The 16546-nt window shown below is 39.1% G+C and overlaps 2 protein-coding genes across 6 annotated transcripts in view; one reads left to right on the top strand and one right to left on the bottom strand.

Annotated features, from left to right (window-relative positions):
* Vmat (Vesicular monoamine transporter) overlaps positions 1–15335 on the top strand; it is a 253365-nt gene extending 238030 nt beyond the window's left edge. For all 5 annotated transcript variants that reach the window (XM_083143239.1, XM_083143240.1, XM_083143236.1 and 2 more), the window contains 4 exons: positions 2457–2508; positions 4340–4523; positions 7369–7502; positions 13534–15335. In XM_083143239.1, coding sequence (XP_082999365.1) covers positions 2457–2508; positions 4340–4523; positions 7369–7502; positions 13534–13602 — 439 coding nt within the window. In that variant the 3' untranslated portion in view covers positions 13603–15335. The remainder of the gene's footprint in view (positions 1–2456; positions 2509–4339; positions 4524–7368; positions 7503–13533) is intronic.
* Positions 7368–16546, bottom strand: part of LOC146004405 (coiled-coil domain-containing protein 149) — a 55075-nt gene continuing 45896 nt past the window's right edge. The window contains exon 11 of the mRNA XM_083143241.1: positions 7368–7479. The gene's annotated coding sequence lies outside the window, so the exon portion shown is untranslated. The remainder of the gene's footprint in view (positions 7480–16546) is intronic.

The following is a 16546-nucleotide window of genomic DNA, read 5'->3' as shown; positions in this document are numbered from 1 at the left end:
ACATACGTAATGAAAAATAATCATTCTGTCAATTGAATACCAATGTTATAATTGTCTAAAATGTTGATGGGAGTAATTTGATTTTTGTTTATATTAGCATCAATTTTCTTCCACTCTTGGCTAATCACGACGATGGGATGTTGAAGTTATTTAATAAAATATACATATATAATGAAAAATGTTCGATCCATATCAAGTGGTACAGAAAAAGAAAAATTGGTTGCTTGACCATTTTTACTATCACGGATTTCAAGATGCATGCCATGATAAAAAAACATGTCTGCCATCATTTTCTCCATTCGTAATTATCAGTGGTAACTTTTTATCCCAACCTTGGTAAGTCTGAGACAAAGTTTGTGATGTTAAGCACATTATAGCCTACAATTATATTTCTGAGCCTCTATAAGGCCAGCATATTGAGATTTCTTGCAGGAGTGGCAATGGGTCTTACAAGATACTTGTATAGTTTCATACTGGTGAGTGGTGCCATCTTTTGAGTTTTTGTAGAACATACAAGGAAGTATGAAATACTATTCAGTGCAAGATTGCGTACAACAATAAGGCATGCTTTTTGTAATTTCCAAATAATATTTTCATGTATTTTTTTGTCGAATATTTAACAGAAATGTGCTATAAAACATAAGAGATAAAAAATATAGCCGCATCTATTATATTTTGCTAAATTCAGGGAATGAAAATTGAACGATCCGAGAAGATCCATTGCCCATTTTAGCATAATTTGATTTTGGGACCAGATTGTGATGCATATATGTGATATTGTACGCATACAATATTATGTTTTCACTATCTTTCAATAAGAGTTACTTCAAAACTCTATTTTTTGGTCCGGGACTATATTCTATACATAAATTCAATCTTGTGTTATAAGCATTCACAAAGAACATCCACGTTCAAGCAGGGAGTCAAACCTGGAAACTGTGGTGGAAAGAATGAAAGTCTACCACTTAATGCTCTTGGCCACTGACTGTGCCGGAGGAGATCAAGTTATAAAGTTAGGCACATGCAACCCTGCCCCACAAAAAACAGGCAAGAGGAAGAGTGGCTGTCACCAACTATGATATTGATATTCACCTGACTGAATTATGGTTTTTCATTATATTTGTCTATTTTATTAAATAATTTTCATACCATGAAAGTCAAATAACTAGTAAACTAGTTGTGAGGATATGTGCTTTCTTTCTTATAATAACCTCCGTTTTAATAGCACACTTGGTTATAAAGTTACTTGACAAAATACGTCGGTGAAGTCAAAAAAGTTTAATTTTAGACTGAATACGGAGAAACTAGTACTCACTTTTATCCGCGAAGCTGTTTTTTCTTCTTTTTCGATTAAAAGTGAGTACTAGTTTCTCCATATTTATATACTACCACGTCTCTCTTTTCCCAATTATGAATCTAGAATGAAATGCAAAGATAATCCGTTTCATTTGTACCATTATGTTTTATAATGATTTATCTTTCAATTGCTGTTGCAAGTTTTTAAGTGGAACAGTATACAAGACACGAAGTGTAGTTTAGTGACTGCCAATTTGGTCTGGAAACTGGGTTAATTGAATTCTGCATACCCTGAAGATGAGGTTTCCAACTTTGATCTCAAAAATGCATGTAACATTCACATATATTGGAAATATCTCTGGTCTAATTGTCATGAAGGATGATTAGATTCATTTCCATCATGCACCATCGTTTTCTCCTGACTATGAGATGAAGGTGATGTTCCGAGATACATTGTAGTGGAATATTACACCATTGGTATTGAATATCAAACTAACAAACACTAACCAAGAACCTTGTGCAAGGGTGTGGAGAAGAGGAACATGTCTATTCATTTTATTTCCGCTTCACTTGCGATTGAAACAAGCGAGCCTAGGTTTCGTCCACAGCGATGATCCTTTCACGGAAGTCTTCACTTTTCATCTGCTACCTATTCAGTAAGTCCTTTGCAATTGCACCTCAGGAAGTTTGGTATCCAATATGTGCCTTTCCTTGAGGCTAATTCGTGCACAGTACTTCAGCAATGTCCTGCAAAGATGCAAGGAGCTAACTTGTGTAGTCGCCAACATGGGGTCATCTTTGTTGGGGGCTCTTTTGAATTGTTTTCCTGCCTTCACGGAAAACTTTCACCCATTACTATGCTGCATCGTCTCATGCTTCAAGCATTCTCTGGAAACATTCTTGTGCATTGCAACCTTCTGTAAGCTCAGTTGTTACATAAAAGTGATGTTCCACTTTCATAAATGTCCCCTTACGACCCTTGCACTTTGTAGCACTGCGCAAAGCTAAAATAGTCAGCACTCTACATACTAACTCGTCTCACAGCCCCTTATCAACAACACCTACGGACTCACATGTGGCAGTGTTGCCACTATTCTGTAACTAACACTTGCAGCTGCATATCTCTAAGTCGAGTAATATTTTTCTTCTTTGTATTCCAGGTGGTTAGCTTCCCTCCTTGGGCTGATTATTATTGGGATTTGCCTAATATGTGTAAGTATTTTCTCAAGGTACAACATCAACAAGGTTTATTAGAGGAATATACAGGGTGTGACATAACTCTCAACCCTGAAAATGCAAGTTGCATACTAAGCAGCAAACATATCAACTCATGGGCATCAGCAGGGGTGGGGGTCGAATGGATCCACTGACCCCATCCTGGAAATTGACATTGTTCATTTCAAGTTACAAAAAATGGAAAGATAGTAAATTTCAAAATAAAGTTCAAGTAGTTAGTATTTGAACAGAATACCCAAAGTAAAAATGTATTATATACTCAGAATAAAGGGTTCCACAGTTTTCAAAATTGCAAAAATTATAGTTACATAAACTTTACGAGTAAAATTTCCCCCTAAGTTTTAAAGCCTTTTCTTGAACAAGGTGTGTAAAAGTTTATAACAGAATGCAATAACTGTGAATTTCAGTACACCATCTGTATGAAATGTGAAATAAATATTAATCTTCCTGCTCGCCCATAACCGTAGTTCTTTGTAAAATGCCACAATATTTGCCTAATTGCATTTCAACCCTGCATATTACTGAAGAAACAAAATAAGGCCCTTAAGACCCCTTGGGTAGTGGGTTCCTCCTTTATTCCGCTCTTGTGCGTTTCTTAATTGATGCTGTGTGTGTGTTAAACTTCATTCCAACTGTGCATATTATTTATCAACACATGAAAAAATAAAATAGGTCCTCTGTGGAAGTTGCCCACGATGTCCTCTCAAGGGCCTCGGAGGGAGCAGTCACACACCTTCCCCCTAAAATCCAGCAATCAAGCAGCATATGTTCTTATAGCACCAGGGTAGCAACTTATGCTGCACACTATAAGAATTGCAAATTATGCATACTGTATTTAATATGTAACAAATAATTACTTTGCCATGGGTATGGATGACTGGTTGAAATATGCATTTGTGAAAAGATACAGATGTGCTACAGCCCTACTACAATAAATGCATCAATTCCATATGTAAAATAGTACAAGGGTTGATCAAATGAAAAGGTACAAAACGACACTGTCTGTGTAAATGAATACTTTATTCAAAGTATCCTAAATAGGCCTGAGCACATTGATCCCATTGATGAACGAGCCGAATGATTCCTTTTTCCCAGAATTCCTTTGGCTGTGACGCGACCCAGTCCTTCACAGCGTCCTTGAGTTCATCGTCCGAGGTGAAGCGCTTTCCTTTGAGATGCTTTTTCAGGGGACCAAACACATGGAAGTCACAGGGGGATAAGTCCAGACTGTAGGGCGAAAATCTAGTTGCTCCCACTTGAACCTGGCCAGTTTCGCGTGTGTGACCCTGGAGACGTGTGAACGTGCGTTATCATGGAGCAGAACCACACCCTCCGTGAGCAGCCGCGGTCGTTCGTCTTCCCCGTAAACATTCACCATCCGGCGATGAATATCAGCCGGTTTAACACCTTCCGCTGTCAGAAAACGGAAAACGCCTTGCTGCTCCTCAACAGTCGAATTTGCCAATGTTAACGCCATCCTGTCCGAACACGCACTGCCGCGTCACTTGGACGGCGCTCTGTATCGGAGCCTCTGCTCTCTCATGCGCGTTCCCCTGCATGCTCCGATGCCGCGTGGCGACTCCAATCACACCCCTACATATCACGCTACGTTCTCCCATTGCAGCATCGGTATTATATAAACGTTTCCGTTGTTACGACGTTTCGTACCTTTTCATTTGATCAACCCTTGTATGTGAATTTCAGTACTTAAATACATGCAGCTGTCAGTGTTGATATTTAAGAATTTGATAATCAACATTTATGGTTTCTATAGTAAAATAAACACATTATTCTTGCAATATTTCAGATTCCATATGCCAAGAGACTCAACCACCTGATTGGACCAAATGCTGGGCTTGGATTTGCCATAGGAATGGTTGACAGCTCCATGATGCCTGAGCTGGGCTATCTTGTTGATATTCGCCATTCAGCTGCTTACGGAAGTGTTTATGCTATTGGTGATGTTGCCTTTTGCCTTGGATTTGCTATAGGTTAGTCCGCATTCTCTTTTTAGATGAAATATTAATAAGAAGGTGCTTATTCAGGATGGCTACTCACAGAGAAGTCTTTGAATTCCAGGAATTGTGTGAATTCTTGGCTCTGGGAATTATGCGTGAATTTTTTTCCGTAAATGTGAAAAATTGCAACTTTTATCCAAATTCCATTGAATTGATACAATTTATAAATGCCCTGACGTAACTTTTTCGCAGAGCAACTTTTCGTACATTAGTATATCCTATAACATAGATATTTCCCCCGGCATCCCCCTGAATCACCAGCCTTTCAGCAACCAGGAGAGTGTGTCCCTCAAGTTTACAGAGCTTTCCCTTTTGATACAGAAAATTTGTTTACATTTTCTCAAGACGACTGTATAGTTGTTTACACATCCTCATAGTAACCGAAGTTTTACATTGATTTACAATTTTCTTGTATATTAGCAAATTACAAAAATATTTTACATTACTCTTTAGTAAGAAATCTGTTGAAGAAACCTTTACGTATACGACATTAACAATTAAGTATTTTTTAAAGAAATAAACATATTTTGAAGAAAACTGAGTTGACCACAGGTTATTTTTACACAGATGGAACAGTTAGTGCTTGAAAAACATGAAGTTGACTAGGGCGACACAATCGCTTGCACCAAAGGCGAGAGTACTAAGCATTTAGCTACACAGGAGCCCCACACAGGAGATATACTACACAGAAATTTCAGCGAAAAATGCAGGCTTGACCAGGACTTGAACCCAGGTGTCTGGGAAACCCTGCCATTGTTCTACCAATTAAGATACCGAGCCAGCCCCGGTTCTCATGATTTTTCACTTTTGCAGTTTTACTTGTGTGCAATTCTCTGCAGTGCTTCTGCAACTTGATTTGTTGCATTTCAAACACGGTTGATTTGAAATCTAGGTTTGAGTCCCGGTCAAGCCTCCATTTTTTTGCTGAAATTTCTGTGTAGTATAACTCCTCTGTGTGCTAAACAGTATTCAGTTCTAGTGCAGATTTCGAACAATGAAATGCATATGTACTGTTCAAACCACATAAGACACACTTAGCTGGAGTGGATGAATCCGAATTCAAAACTAGAAGTAGGTAGAAACATGTGTAAAACTACACTATGGATTTCAGTTCATGGCTTAGTTTATATGTTGTTTGTTTGTTTATTTATTATTACTTGCTTTTTTACTACAGTGACATTCTACGTTTGAAACTTCAATGTTCAGAACAAAAGTGATAGAAAGGCATTAGACACAGTAGCTCAGTCGTTAGGGTGTCTGACTACCATGCGAGATATCCAGGTTCGATCCCCAGCAGGGGAGAACCTGGATTTTTCCACTGTTCAAGTGGCTCCGGCACCCACCCAGCATCGTATAAAGTGGGTACATGGAGGATACCCTGGGGGTAAAGGTGGCCAGGGGCATGGTGGTGATCACATCACCCCCACCTTCGGCCATGATCAAGAAAGTGTGGGGCCCTAACTCCACACTGCCTATATGCCTTTGCGGCATTGTGCAAGGCACAGAACAGAAAGGCATTGCTTAAAAACAAAAGTACAAATATGATATTGCAGTAGGGAAATAATATGGGAACGTCCTGCTTTTTGTTAAGTGTCCTGCTGTCCCAACCAAACTCCTCAGGACAGCTTTTTGTCCTGTATTTTAACTATAGGAATCGTTGAGTCAACCTTTCCTCACTGTTTTCTCTTGAGTGAAATTCATTCTGCAGAGAAATATTCCAGAAGAGGTTCAGACTTATAATACTTTTCCACATGTACTATTTTCTTTTTAGTGCCTCTACTAAATTAGTTTCAATGTGGTTTGACCAGAAATATTTAATTTAATGTACTATGTAATGTACATTTTTCCATTGACCCATTCTGTGTAAGTGATCAACTTATGAATCAGTCACAATGAGTGACACTCTAAAATTGCATTGGGCCTCCCCCATGGCATAGTGGTTGCGTCATTGCCTTGTAATCAAGGGGTCCCGGGTTCGATGCCCGGTGAAGGCACAAGTGGTTCGGATCCCACTTTAAACTGTAGGTCCAGTCCCGATTAGCCTTACTGTGCATAAAGTGGACTTAAAACACCAGCTCAAACCAAACCAGCTCTAAAATTGCATTTAAAAATTGAAAATTAACGTCATTTAGTGTGAAAAGATCCATAAATGCAAATTTCCTTACCCTAATTTTTTCATAGAAGACATAATTAATAGTTAAGCTTTAAAACATTCCATTAGAAGGACATATTGTACATCATAAAGGTATAGTGCTCCCCTGTGCTTAACACCACGCCATGAAGGTGTATAAGGGGTGTGGGGGTAACGCCCCACACTTCCTTGATCCGGTCAGGAGTGGGGGTGATGTGATCAGCATCACGCCCCTGACCGCCTTTACCCCCCAGGGTTTCCCCCAGGTACCCATGATGCTGGGTGGGCACCAGGGCTGCTGCCAACGTTAGAAAAGTTCCCGGATTTGAACCAGCCAGGGATCAAACCCGAGACCTTGAGCATGGTAGTCAGACGCGTTACCGACTGAGCTACCGTGGACATCATAGCCTTGAAATCCTTTAATACAGCCTCATGAGAAAAAATTCCAAAAATATTTCTAATTCCAAGACCATGGACTTTACAACTCGCTATTTTTTTATATATATTTTATATGTGTTTCTCTTCTTGGCAAGTCATATATGAATAAATAAAATCAAAGATGCTTATATTCATGCAATTTTGAATGTTTTCTTGTAAAAGTTAATTGTATTGAAGTTGTAGCTGCATTAATGCATGTATGATGTCTTGGTGAGTGATTTATTTATTCACCATTTACTCAAATTGCAGGTCCTGCTATGAGTGGTACTCTGGTAAAAACCATTGGGTTTAAACGGATGCTGTTTGGAATAGCTGTCCTCAACTTCTTATATGCTCCACTTATGTATTTCCTGAAAAATCCTAGAACAAAGGATGAACAAAAGGTAATTATGCTTTCATGTTTTAGTAGCTGCTTAGAAATGTAGAATAAATGCTTCCTGGAATAATTGAAAGGGCAAGCAAGCAAAAATGAAAGATACACAGCTGGCAATTTATATGGGATGTAAGTAAATTTTTACCTAGGGTTTATGACTGTCCAAAATTAACATTCACAATCATTATGAACTTAATTAGTCAGAAACATTTTAGGTGTGTTCCAGCTAAAAATGTCTTATTTGTTCCAATTGAAATTTGATTTGGTTTCCACTGGAATGAACTGGATTCAATCAGAATCTCAACTGAAACAAATTGGAAATTTCATTACTGTTTACAGTACAAATTCTGCAGTTTTCAACTATCATCTACTGTAAACTGAAATGTACTGAAACCCAATTGTAGGCCTATTGTACAGCTACTGTTCTGGGAAAACATGGTTTCCTACATGACACAAGTGGAAATTTTTCCTATTGGTTCAAGTGGCCAATATGCATTTTTAGACACAATATTGAAACCAATTTGTGAATTGTATTAAATTGAAACCAAAACATGCTCTAGAATGAATAAGAATTATTAGAGATTCAATTATTGACTCCAAGCATAGGTAGTTGATTAGTTATTTCTTAAGAAGTAACTCAGCCTTAAAGCAAGTTAGTGATTGGAATAAATGTTCATTTTCTTTTTTCAATATGGAATTTCCATGGTTATTCTTATGTCCGTGTAACGCAATTGCAGAAATGAGCAATCCTTTGATCAGCCTAGTCAAGTGTTTTGTTTTTCACTATTTTCACATGAATATTGAAAGAACAACATGTCAATTTATGACTGAAGCAGTATTCATGATGAATGCGGTAAACGCGGTTTAAAATTACTTTTTTGAAATTCCGTATTTCCACGTTGCACAATTTAATGGTTAAATCCTAGCTGGTCTTCAATCACTAAGGGTACGGCGTCTGGAGTGGAGATGGTAAAGTGTCACTGCTTTGTTTGTTCCCAGGCAGGGGTAGTTGCAATTTCTCCCACTCATTTGAGCTGACGTGTGTATCCTGGTTTGCATCGTCTCCTGTGCCCCACATAGCTGGAGGGGGGGGGGGGTCGAGTACGTGCTGCATCTTTTCTTTTCCTGGTCTGGGATCTTTTCGAGGATGGAGTACTAGGTCGGGTGTGCCTGTCCAGGTTCAGTGCTGGTTTCTGTTGGATGATGGCATGGGTTTCTTTGACTGAGCCGGTTGGGTGAAGTATGGATGTGGAGGAGATGGTGTGGTTAGTGGAGTGGAGGTGTTGAGAAAGGCCTGATTTTGGTGTGTCTTTTTTGGCATCTTTTACGTGTTCGTCAATCTGTTCTTGGACAGTGCGGATGGTTCTGCCAATGTAGGTGTTGTGGCATTGGCATGTGGCCTTGTAGATGCCAGGGGATGCAAGTTTGGGTAGGTAGTGCTCTTTCAATTTGGGATATAGGTTTGTGTGCCAGTTGGATGTTGAAGGGTTTGAGGGCCTTGGTGAATTTTCCTGATGTGGTGGGGTGGTATGGAAAAGCGATCCATTTGGGTTTGGGAATTTTGTTCAGGTTATCTCTGTCTCGTGAGTGTCTGAGCTGGGCTTCTTCTTTTGCACACCACATGGATAGCTGGTATTCGATGCAACCGTTGTTTAGTCCTACGTATTTCAGTTACGCATCTTATTTCGTCATGGAGGTAGTCTTCTGTGCAGCTGTGTGTGAAGGCTCTTCCGTAAAAGTTCATCCATACTCCAGCTTTCTGTTTTGGTGGGTGGTTGGATTTGGCATGGATGTACTGGGTGCCCGAACCTGGTTTCCTGTATACAGACGTGATGAACGTGTCTTGGTGTCGTTGGATGTTTAGGTTGAGAAAGTTGAGGCGGCCCTTTTCTTCCCTTTCAACGGTGAAATTTATGTTAGGATGTATGTTGTTGAGGGCCGTTCGGAGAAGGTTTAAGTCCTCTTCATGTTTGTAAATAACTAGGGTGTCATCGGCATATCTTCTGTATCTTATATGTGCAAACTCTGGTTGGGTGAGTATTGATTTCTCTGCCACATGCAGTACACTGTTGGATAGGGGTGCAGAAACGGGGTTGGTTGCCCATCGCTAGGACTCCTGTCTGTTGGAAGAAACTGTCTTTGAACTGGAAATAGTTGTGGGAGAGGCAGGCTTGTGGGAGGTTGCAGATTTCATCCGTTACAAATGGGGGTGTGCCATTGCTGAGGAGCCATGTTCTGGAGGAGTCAAGTGCATGCAAGCTGGGTTGATTGAAGCTGGCCACTATGATTCTTAGAGGAGTTTTGAGTATGCCGTTTGCACAGGGAAGGCTGGGGTGGATGTTGATTAATTTCTTCCTTTCACTTTCCTCGAGGAGGGCACAGTTCTGTATGGCTCGGTGGATGGCTGTATTGTATCTGCATGTGGGGTCATGTTTCAGTTAGCCTTCAGAGCCTACAAAAAACTGAAACATGACCCCCACAAGCAGATACAATCTAATGTAATGCTAACCTAACAAAATTACAGTAAAAGTGTGGAAAACCAAGAAATATGAATTTCAAGTTTACATTTACAAACATAATAACAGAATGGAACTTTGCACTAAATTACAGGTTATTTATTGATTGGTAAATTATGGTCTGATCCAGATAAGTACTGATTAATATGTAAAAACAAATATGTATTGTGATGTCGTTGTGTATCCTATTTTCTTTACAGCTTTCTTTCACCATTAACTTCATTATACAATGGCACAATTCAAAAGAATAACAACAGGTCTACAAACTGTATTGTATAGGTAAAGTTTTAGATTTCAGTTTTTCTTGATTGATTTAGGACAGTTGCCTTCATTAACGCAGCTTACTGCATCTAGGATGGAGGTGGTAGCTCATCATAGCTTTGTTTACTCCTGGTTGGCAGCAGTTCTAATTTCCCCCACTTGGCTGTGCTGGTGGATGTTGCTTGTTGAGTTATCTGCATTGCTCTTTGTTGGGGGTAGTTCCAATATCTGCATTTTAACAATGCTGTTGGGAGTGATATTGATTGTTAGGTTGAGTCATCTGCTATGGTGCGATTTGGGATCCTGGTGTTGGTGGTTGTGCAGCAGGTATGCCCTGTTTTCCTTCGTCCAGATGCTATGTGTCTTAAGTTTAGTGTCCGTTTCTACTGAATGAATATGCATTTACTTGATGATGTTCTTTGTGACAAGATTAGGTGGAGGGGTTGTGCAAAGCCTGATCTTGTTTATTTTTCCTGGCATTGTTTTGGATGCTCTCCTATTTGTTTTTGTACTCTTCAGATCATTCTGTTGATGTAGTGGAGCTGCAATTGGCCTTGTACATACACTGACACTGCTGGATTGTAATGAATACATTGACTGTACACACATGGGGATACAAGCTTTGGTAAGTGGTGTCTCTAAGTTAGGCAGGGTTTCAAAACTGGGATGCTGGTTTGTGTGTTATTTTGACGTTGAATCATTCGAATGCCTTAAATAGTCTGCCTTGTTTTGTGGGGTGGTATGGAATGTGATCCAATTGGATTCTTGGTTTGGATCTTCTCTGCATTGTGGAAGTCGGGACTGGACTTCTGCCTTTATGCCGGTGTTGTTCACTAAGTCTGTCTCCATGATTCGTGCTATTTCATTTTGGAGGTTGTCATTCATGGACTGCATGGAATGCTCTTCTACAAAAGTTGAGCCACACTCTGGCTTTCTGTTTTGGGGTGTGGTTGGATTGAGCTTGGATGTACTGGATACCTGCATGCATTTTTCTGTACACAGAAGTGAAGAACTTATCTTGGCTGTGTTGGATGTTTGGGTGAATGTTGCTAGGAATTGGTGTAAGTTGTCCTGTTTGTATATGACTAAAATATCATGTGTATCTTCTGTGTGTGTGAACTGTGGTTAGTTGAGTTTGGATTTCTCTGCTGTATGTAGTACAATGTTAGAAAGGGTGTTTCCCATCACCAAGCTTTTCAGATTGGAAACTTTTGTTGGTGACGCAGGCATGTAGGAGAATGGAGATTTCATTGGTTTCATAGGGATGGTGTTCCTTTGCTGTTGAACCATGTTCTTAGAGTGTTGAGTGCAAAGCTGATCAGTATATAGGTGTACATGTCAACTATGCTGGTAGCATGCAGTTATTGACTTTGAGACTCTTTGGCTTTGAGACTGTTTGTTAGGCACAAAGTTAGACATCCACTAACACAAAGAGTTTTGTTACATACTTACTCAAAGTCAATAACTGCAAGCTACCAGCATAGTTGACATGTACACCTATATACTGATCAGCTTTGCACTCAACACTCTAAGAACATGGTTCAACAGCAAAGGAACACCATCCCTATGAAACCAATGAAATCTCCATTCTCCTACATGCCTGCGTCACCAACAAAAGTTTCCAATCTGAAAAGCTTGGTGATGGGAAACACCCTTTCTAACATTGTACTACATACAGCAGAGAAATCCAAACTCAACTAACCACAGTTCACACACACAGAAGATACACATGATATTTTAGTCATATACAAACAGGACAACTTACACCAATTCCTAGCAACATTCACCCAAACATCCAACACAGCCAAGATAAGTTCTTCACTTCTGTGTACAGAAAAATGCATGCAGGTATCCAGTACATCCAAGCTCAATCCAACCACACCCCAAAACAGAAAGCCAGAGTGTGGCTCAACTTTTGTAGAAGAGCATTCCATGCAGTCCATGAATGACAACCTCCAAAATGAAATAGCACGAATCATGGAGACAGGCTTAGTGAACAAAATCGGCATAAAGGTGGAAGTCCAGTCCCGACTTCCACAATGCAGAGAAAATCCAAACCAAGAACCCAATTGGATCACATTCCATACCACCCAACAAAACAAGGCAGACTATTTAAGGCATTTGAATGATTCAACGTCAAAATAACACACAAACCAGCATCCCAGTTTTGAAGCCCTGCCGAACTTAGAGACACCACTTACCAAAGCTTGTATCCCCATGTGCGTACAGTCAATGTATTCATTACAATCCAGCAGTGTTCGTGTCTGTACAAGGCCACATGCCAATTGCAGCTCCACTACTGAATAAGATCAGGCTTTGCACAACCCCTCCGCCACATCTTGTCACAAAGAACATCATCAAGGAGAAACTGACACTAAACTTAAGACACATTGCATCTGGACGAAGGAAAACAGGGCATACCTGCTGCACAACCACCAACACAAGGAACTCAAACTGCACCATACAAAGCAGCATAGCAGATGACTCAACCTAACAATCAATCATCACTCCCAACAGCATCGTTAAAATGAAGATAACTCAACAAGCAACATCCACCAGCACAGCCAGGTGGGGGAAATTAGAACTGCTGCCAACCGGGAGTAAACAAAGCTATGATGAGCTACCACCTCCATCCTAGATGCAGTAAGCTGTGTTAATGAAGGCAACTGTCCTAAATTAATAAAAATCTAAAACGTGCAACTTTGCCTGCACAATACAATTTGTAGATTAATCAGTACATTATCAGGATTGGCCGATGATGGTACATAAGGTAGCTAAAATTTCCCGTTCACTTTTTGCACCATGCCATGAGGCATATATATGGGGACATAGGGTGTACGCCCCTACACATTCTTTGATCTCAGACATTTTTGGAGGTGATGTGATCAGCACCATGCTCCAGCCATGTTTAACTCCCATCCATTTATTTTGGACTGGATAAGTCCCAGATTTTTTATGCTGGGACAAGGCTGGACAAATCCCAACCTTCGATCACCTACCATGGGCATATACGTAGGTGTATTAATATAATTACCAATAATATTACCTATCAATAAATAGCCCATAACTTAGTGCAAGTTGTGATAATTGTAACAAAGAAACCTTAAACTTTATCTATGCAATACTTTAACCACGTTTACTGTGCCAAACTATGAAGTGTCTACTTATTGAACATTTTAGAAATTAATTGAGCCGTTAGATTATGCAATATATCATCAGATATTTATGTTCTTGCAATTTACGGACATTACTATTCTGTTTCAGGCTCTTATTCTTGGAGAAAAGTCATCAGTGCGGTACGTCACATATCAAAATGAAGAGGAAGAAGAGTAACAAACAAAAAATCATGACTATCATTTTGTTGTAGATTATACTAGTTAAAAAAAAAAAAGATGCAAATGACTATTTTATTATAGTGAATAAACAAAGACTTAAAGCTTGAAGTGAAGAATTGTTCACAGGAGCACCTATATTATTTTGTTTGCTATAATAATCTTGAAGTACTCACTTGAACAGACGAACATTCTGATCAATCTTATATAAATGGGACATGTGTAATTATATATTATATATGTGTGACACTCACTTTACATTGCTATGATGAACAGCAATGACTTGGAACTTGAATTCCTGACATACGTGAATGGTGATCTTTTTGTTTTGCATTTTTCAAATTTGATGAAACTGAAGCCTACAAACAGGGTATGGTAATGCCACACTCACGAGTGTTGATTCCTCTTGGTAACACTTGTGTGCAAAATGGAACATTTGCATTATGGGCTTATTACCTGCTGGGGAAAAATCATGCAGGATTCTATGAAAGTTTTGTACACATGTTTTTCTTTACGAAATTAACAAGTTTTTATTGTTTGCAGATTTGACAGTATAAATAAAGTTGGAAATTACCATATATATTTTTGTTAAGAAAAAATACCATCTGTGCGAAACATTAAAAAATTAGCTCACTGTAATGTTAATTTGTTCAATGAAGGTCCAATTCCATTTGATTTGATTCTGATTAATATGAATACATTATGGACAAATTGTTCGATAGGTGTGCATGGTCTAAAACTATACTCAAAAGTTATAAAGAAAAACAAAGATCCCCTATATTTTGGGGGGAATTAATGATTCCTCAAGCACATGATTCTTGTGAATGGCTGCACAGAATCTTGCCAAGGATTATTCTAATTGGTTCAATTTGCTCAATTAGATGGGCAGTTCTTTTTGTAAAGCTGTTTCTAGCACACCTATCACTTGGCCATACATACACAGAAATATAAGTATGTTCAGACTCTTGTGCAAACGCTGCCAATTACCAGTGGTAATATATTTGCCCGATATTTGACGTATCAACAATTGTATAATCTCACAGACTGAGTTTCTGAAGTTGGTTTGAAGAGATTCTGGAGAGAAATGCATGTTGGAGGAGCAAATTACTGCTCTTATATTTTTTGAGGGAGGGAGAGTTACTTAGAACAAAATATCACAAGGTGCTTTACAACATCGTCACACATTAAGAAGACCCTTTCAAGATCTGAAAGCTGATAATTTTTTCAAAATTTGTTCATTATAAAACTGTAAAAGACAAAGGTACACGTGTGAGAAATTAAGCTTGGTTTGGAACATGGAGCTGTGATTGTTATGTAATGGCAGTGGCATTGTTGTCGCTATCTTCAATACAAACTGCATGTACTGCTAATGTGTTATGTTCCCTTGTTGTTTCGTGCAAAGATAGAAAAAAAAATTGCAGATGAGTCAACCATTGACCATCTGAGAGCTACGTGAACAGACAATAACAGGTAGGTTTCTGATGCGATAGGATTATCGACAGCTCCATGAAGAAGAGAATATATTTGTGATGTGTGTTGGACATTTCATGACACACATTCTTTGATCAGGAACTCAGTGGCTGAGAGATTCAATACATGCTATCTGGTTTGTGGAAATCTCCAAAATACTGTATTTAACGAGATAAAAAAGTATATTCTTGTGCATCCTTTGACATTGTTAATGGAGTGCTTCAAGTATTGTTTTGATGTTTGCTAAAATGTGATGCAATAAAGGCCAAAAAAAAAAGGAACTACTTGTTTTATTTCTTTGAATAACTGCTTTCGTGCATGCTTGTGGGAAGAAAGAAGGAAATTTGGGTGTCCAAAAAATACAACAAACATTGAAAAGTGATGGTGCGTCAGCACTTAGGCTATTTGCAGCCATCACATTATATGGGGTCCAGCCCCTTTGGGCAGCTGGAGGGTGGTGCTGATCACATCACCTCCAAAATGGCAGAGATCAAGAATGTGTGAGGCCCTCCGCCCACATTTCCTTAAATGTGCCTTCAAGACATGGTCCTATATGCACAAGGTACTTTACCTTTACTACAGCGTGTCCCGCTTATACGTATAATAAAAGAAAAATTCATACTTCTAAACAAACTGTCAGAATGATGTGATTGTTGTTTTATTTTAAAGAATGACTCAAAAATTTTTTTAGCAACACATTCAGTGGTAGTTGTGCATGCGCAGTAGCCAGAATGTCTTGAAAACTGAGATCAGATTCTCTGTACTCATTCGTCGTGTGGTCGCCACAAGAAAAGGGGTCTTGTGTTTTAACGTTGTCTGAAGTGAAGTCTGTGACACTTGTGCAGAGACGATTTCGTGCACGTTATGGTTTGGGTACTAAAGAAGTAGTTCCATCGTACATTTCAATAAAGAAATGGGAAAAACAGTTAGGCGAAACCAGTTCATTTCTCAAATCTCGTTAGACTTCCTGGACGAGCATTTCAATGCAACATTGATAGGAAGAGGTTCGAATTTTATTGAAAGGACCCCACGGTCACCAGACCTCACTGTGTGCGATTTTTTGTTGTGGGGGTGTGTTAAGGACAAAGTTTACTGTACACCGGTTAGAGATTTGCAAGACTTGCGTGAAAGAATTGTGGTTGCAGTAAGCAACATTACCCCGCACATGCTTCAAAACGTGTGGCTTGAGGCTGACAACCGGTTTGACATTTGCCGTTCCACTAACGTTCACATGTGGAAGTGCGCTAGTTTTCTTGATTTGTAAAAAAAAAATTCTGAGTTGTTATATGTTTGTACAAAGTTTGGACAAAAAATATTGGTAAATAAAAAAAGTTGTGATTTTTTCTGTTATTATACGTATAAGCGGGACACGCTGTATAAATAAAATCAATACTTTTCTCTGGGAACTAAAAATTTCCTCAGGTTAATAATGGAGGCTGTCAAATGGTGCTCAGTACATAAGGACAAAACAACCC

The sequence above is a fragment of the Lepisma saccharinum genome, chromosome 21 (assembly GCF_977018435.1).
Source record: "Lepisma saccharinum chromosome 21, izLepSacc3.1, whole genome shotgun sequence".
NCBI classification, from domain to species: Eukaryota; Metazoa; Arthropoda; class Insecta; order Zygentoma; family Lepismatidae; genus Lepisma; species Lepisma saccharinum.
The sequence above is the reverse complement of the archived record's forward strand: the minus strand, read 5'-3'. Positions and strand labels throughout refer to the sequence as shown.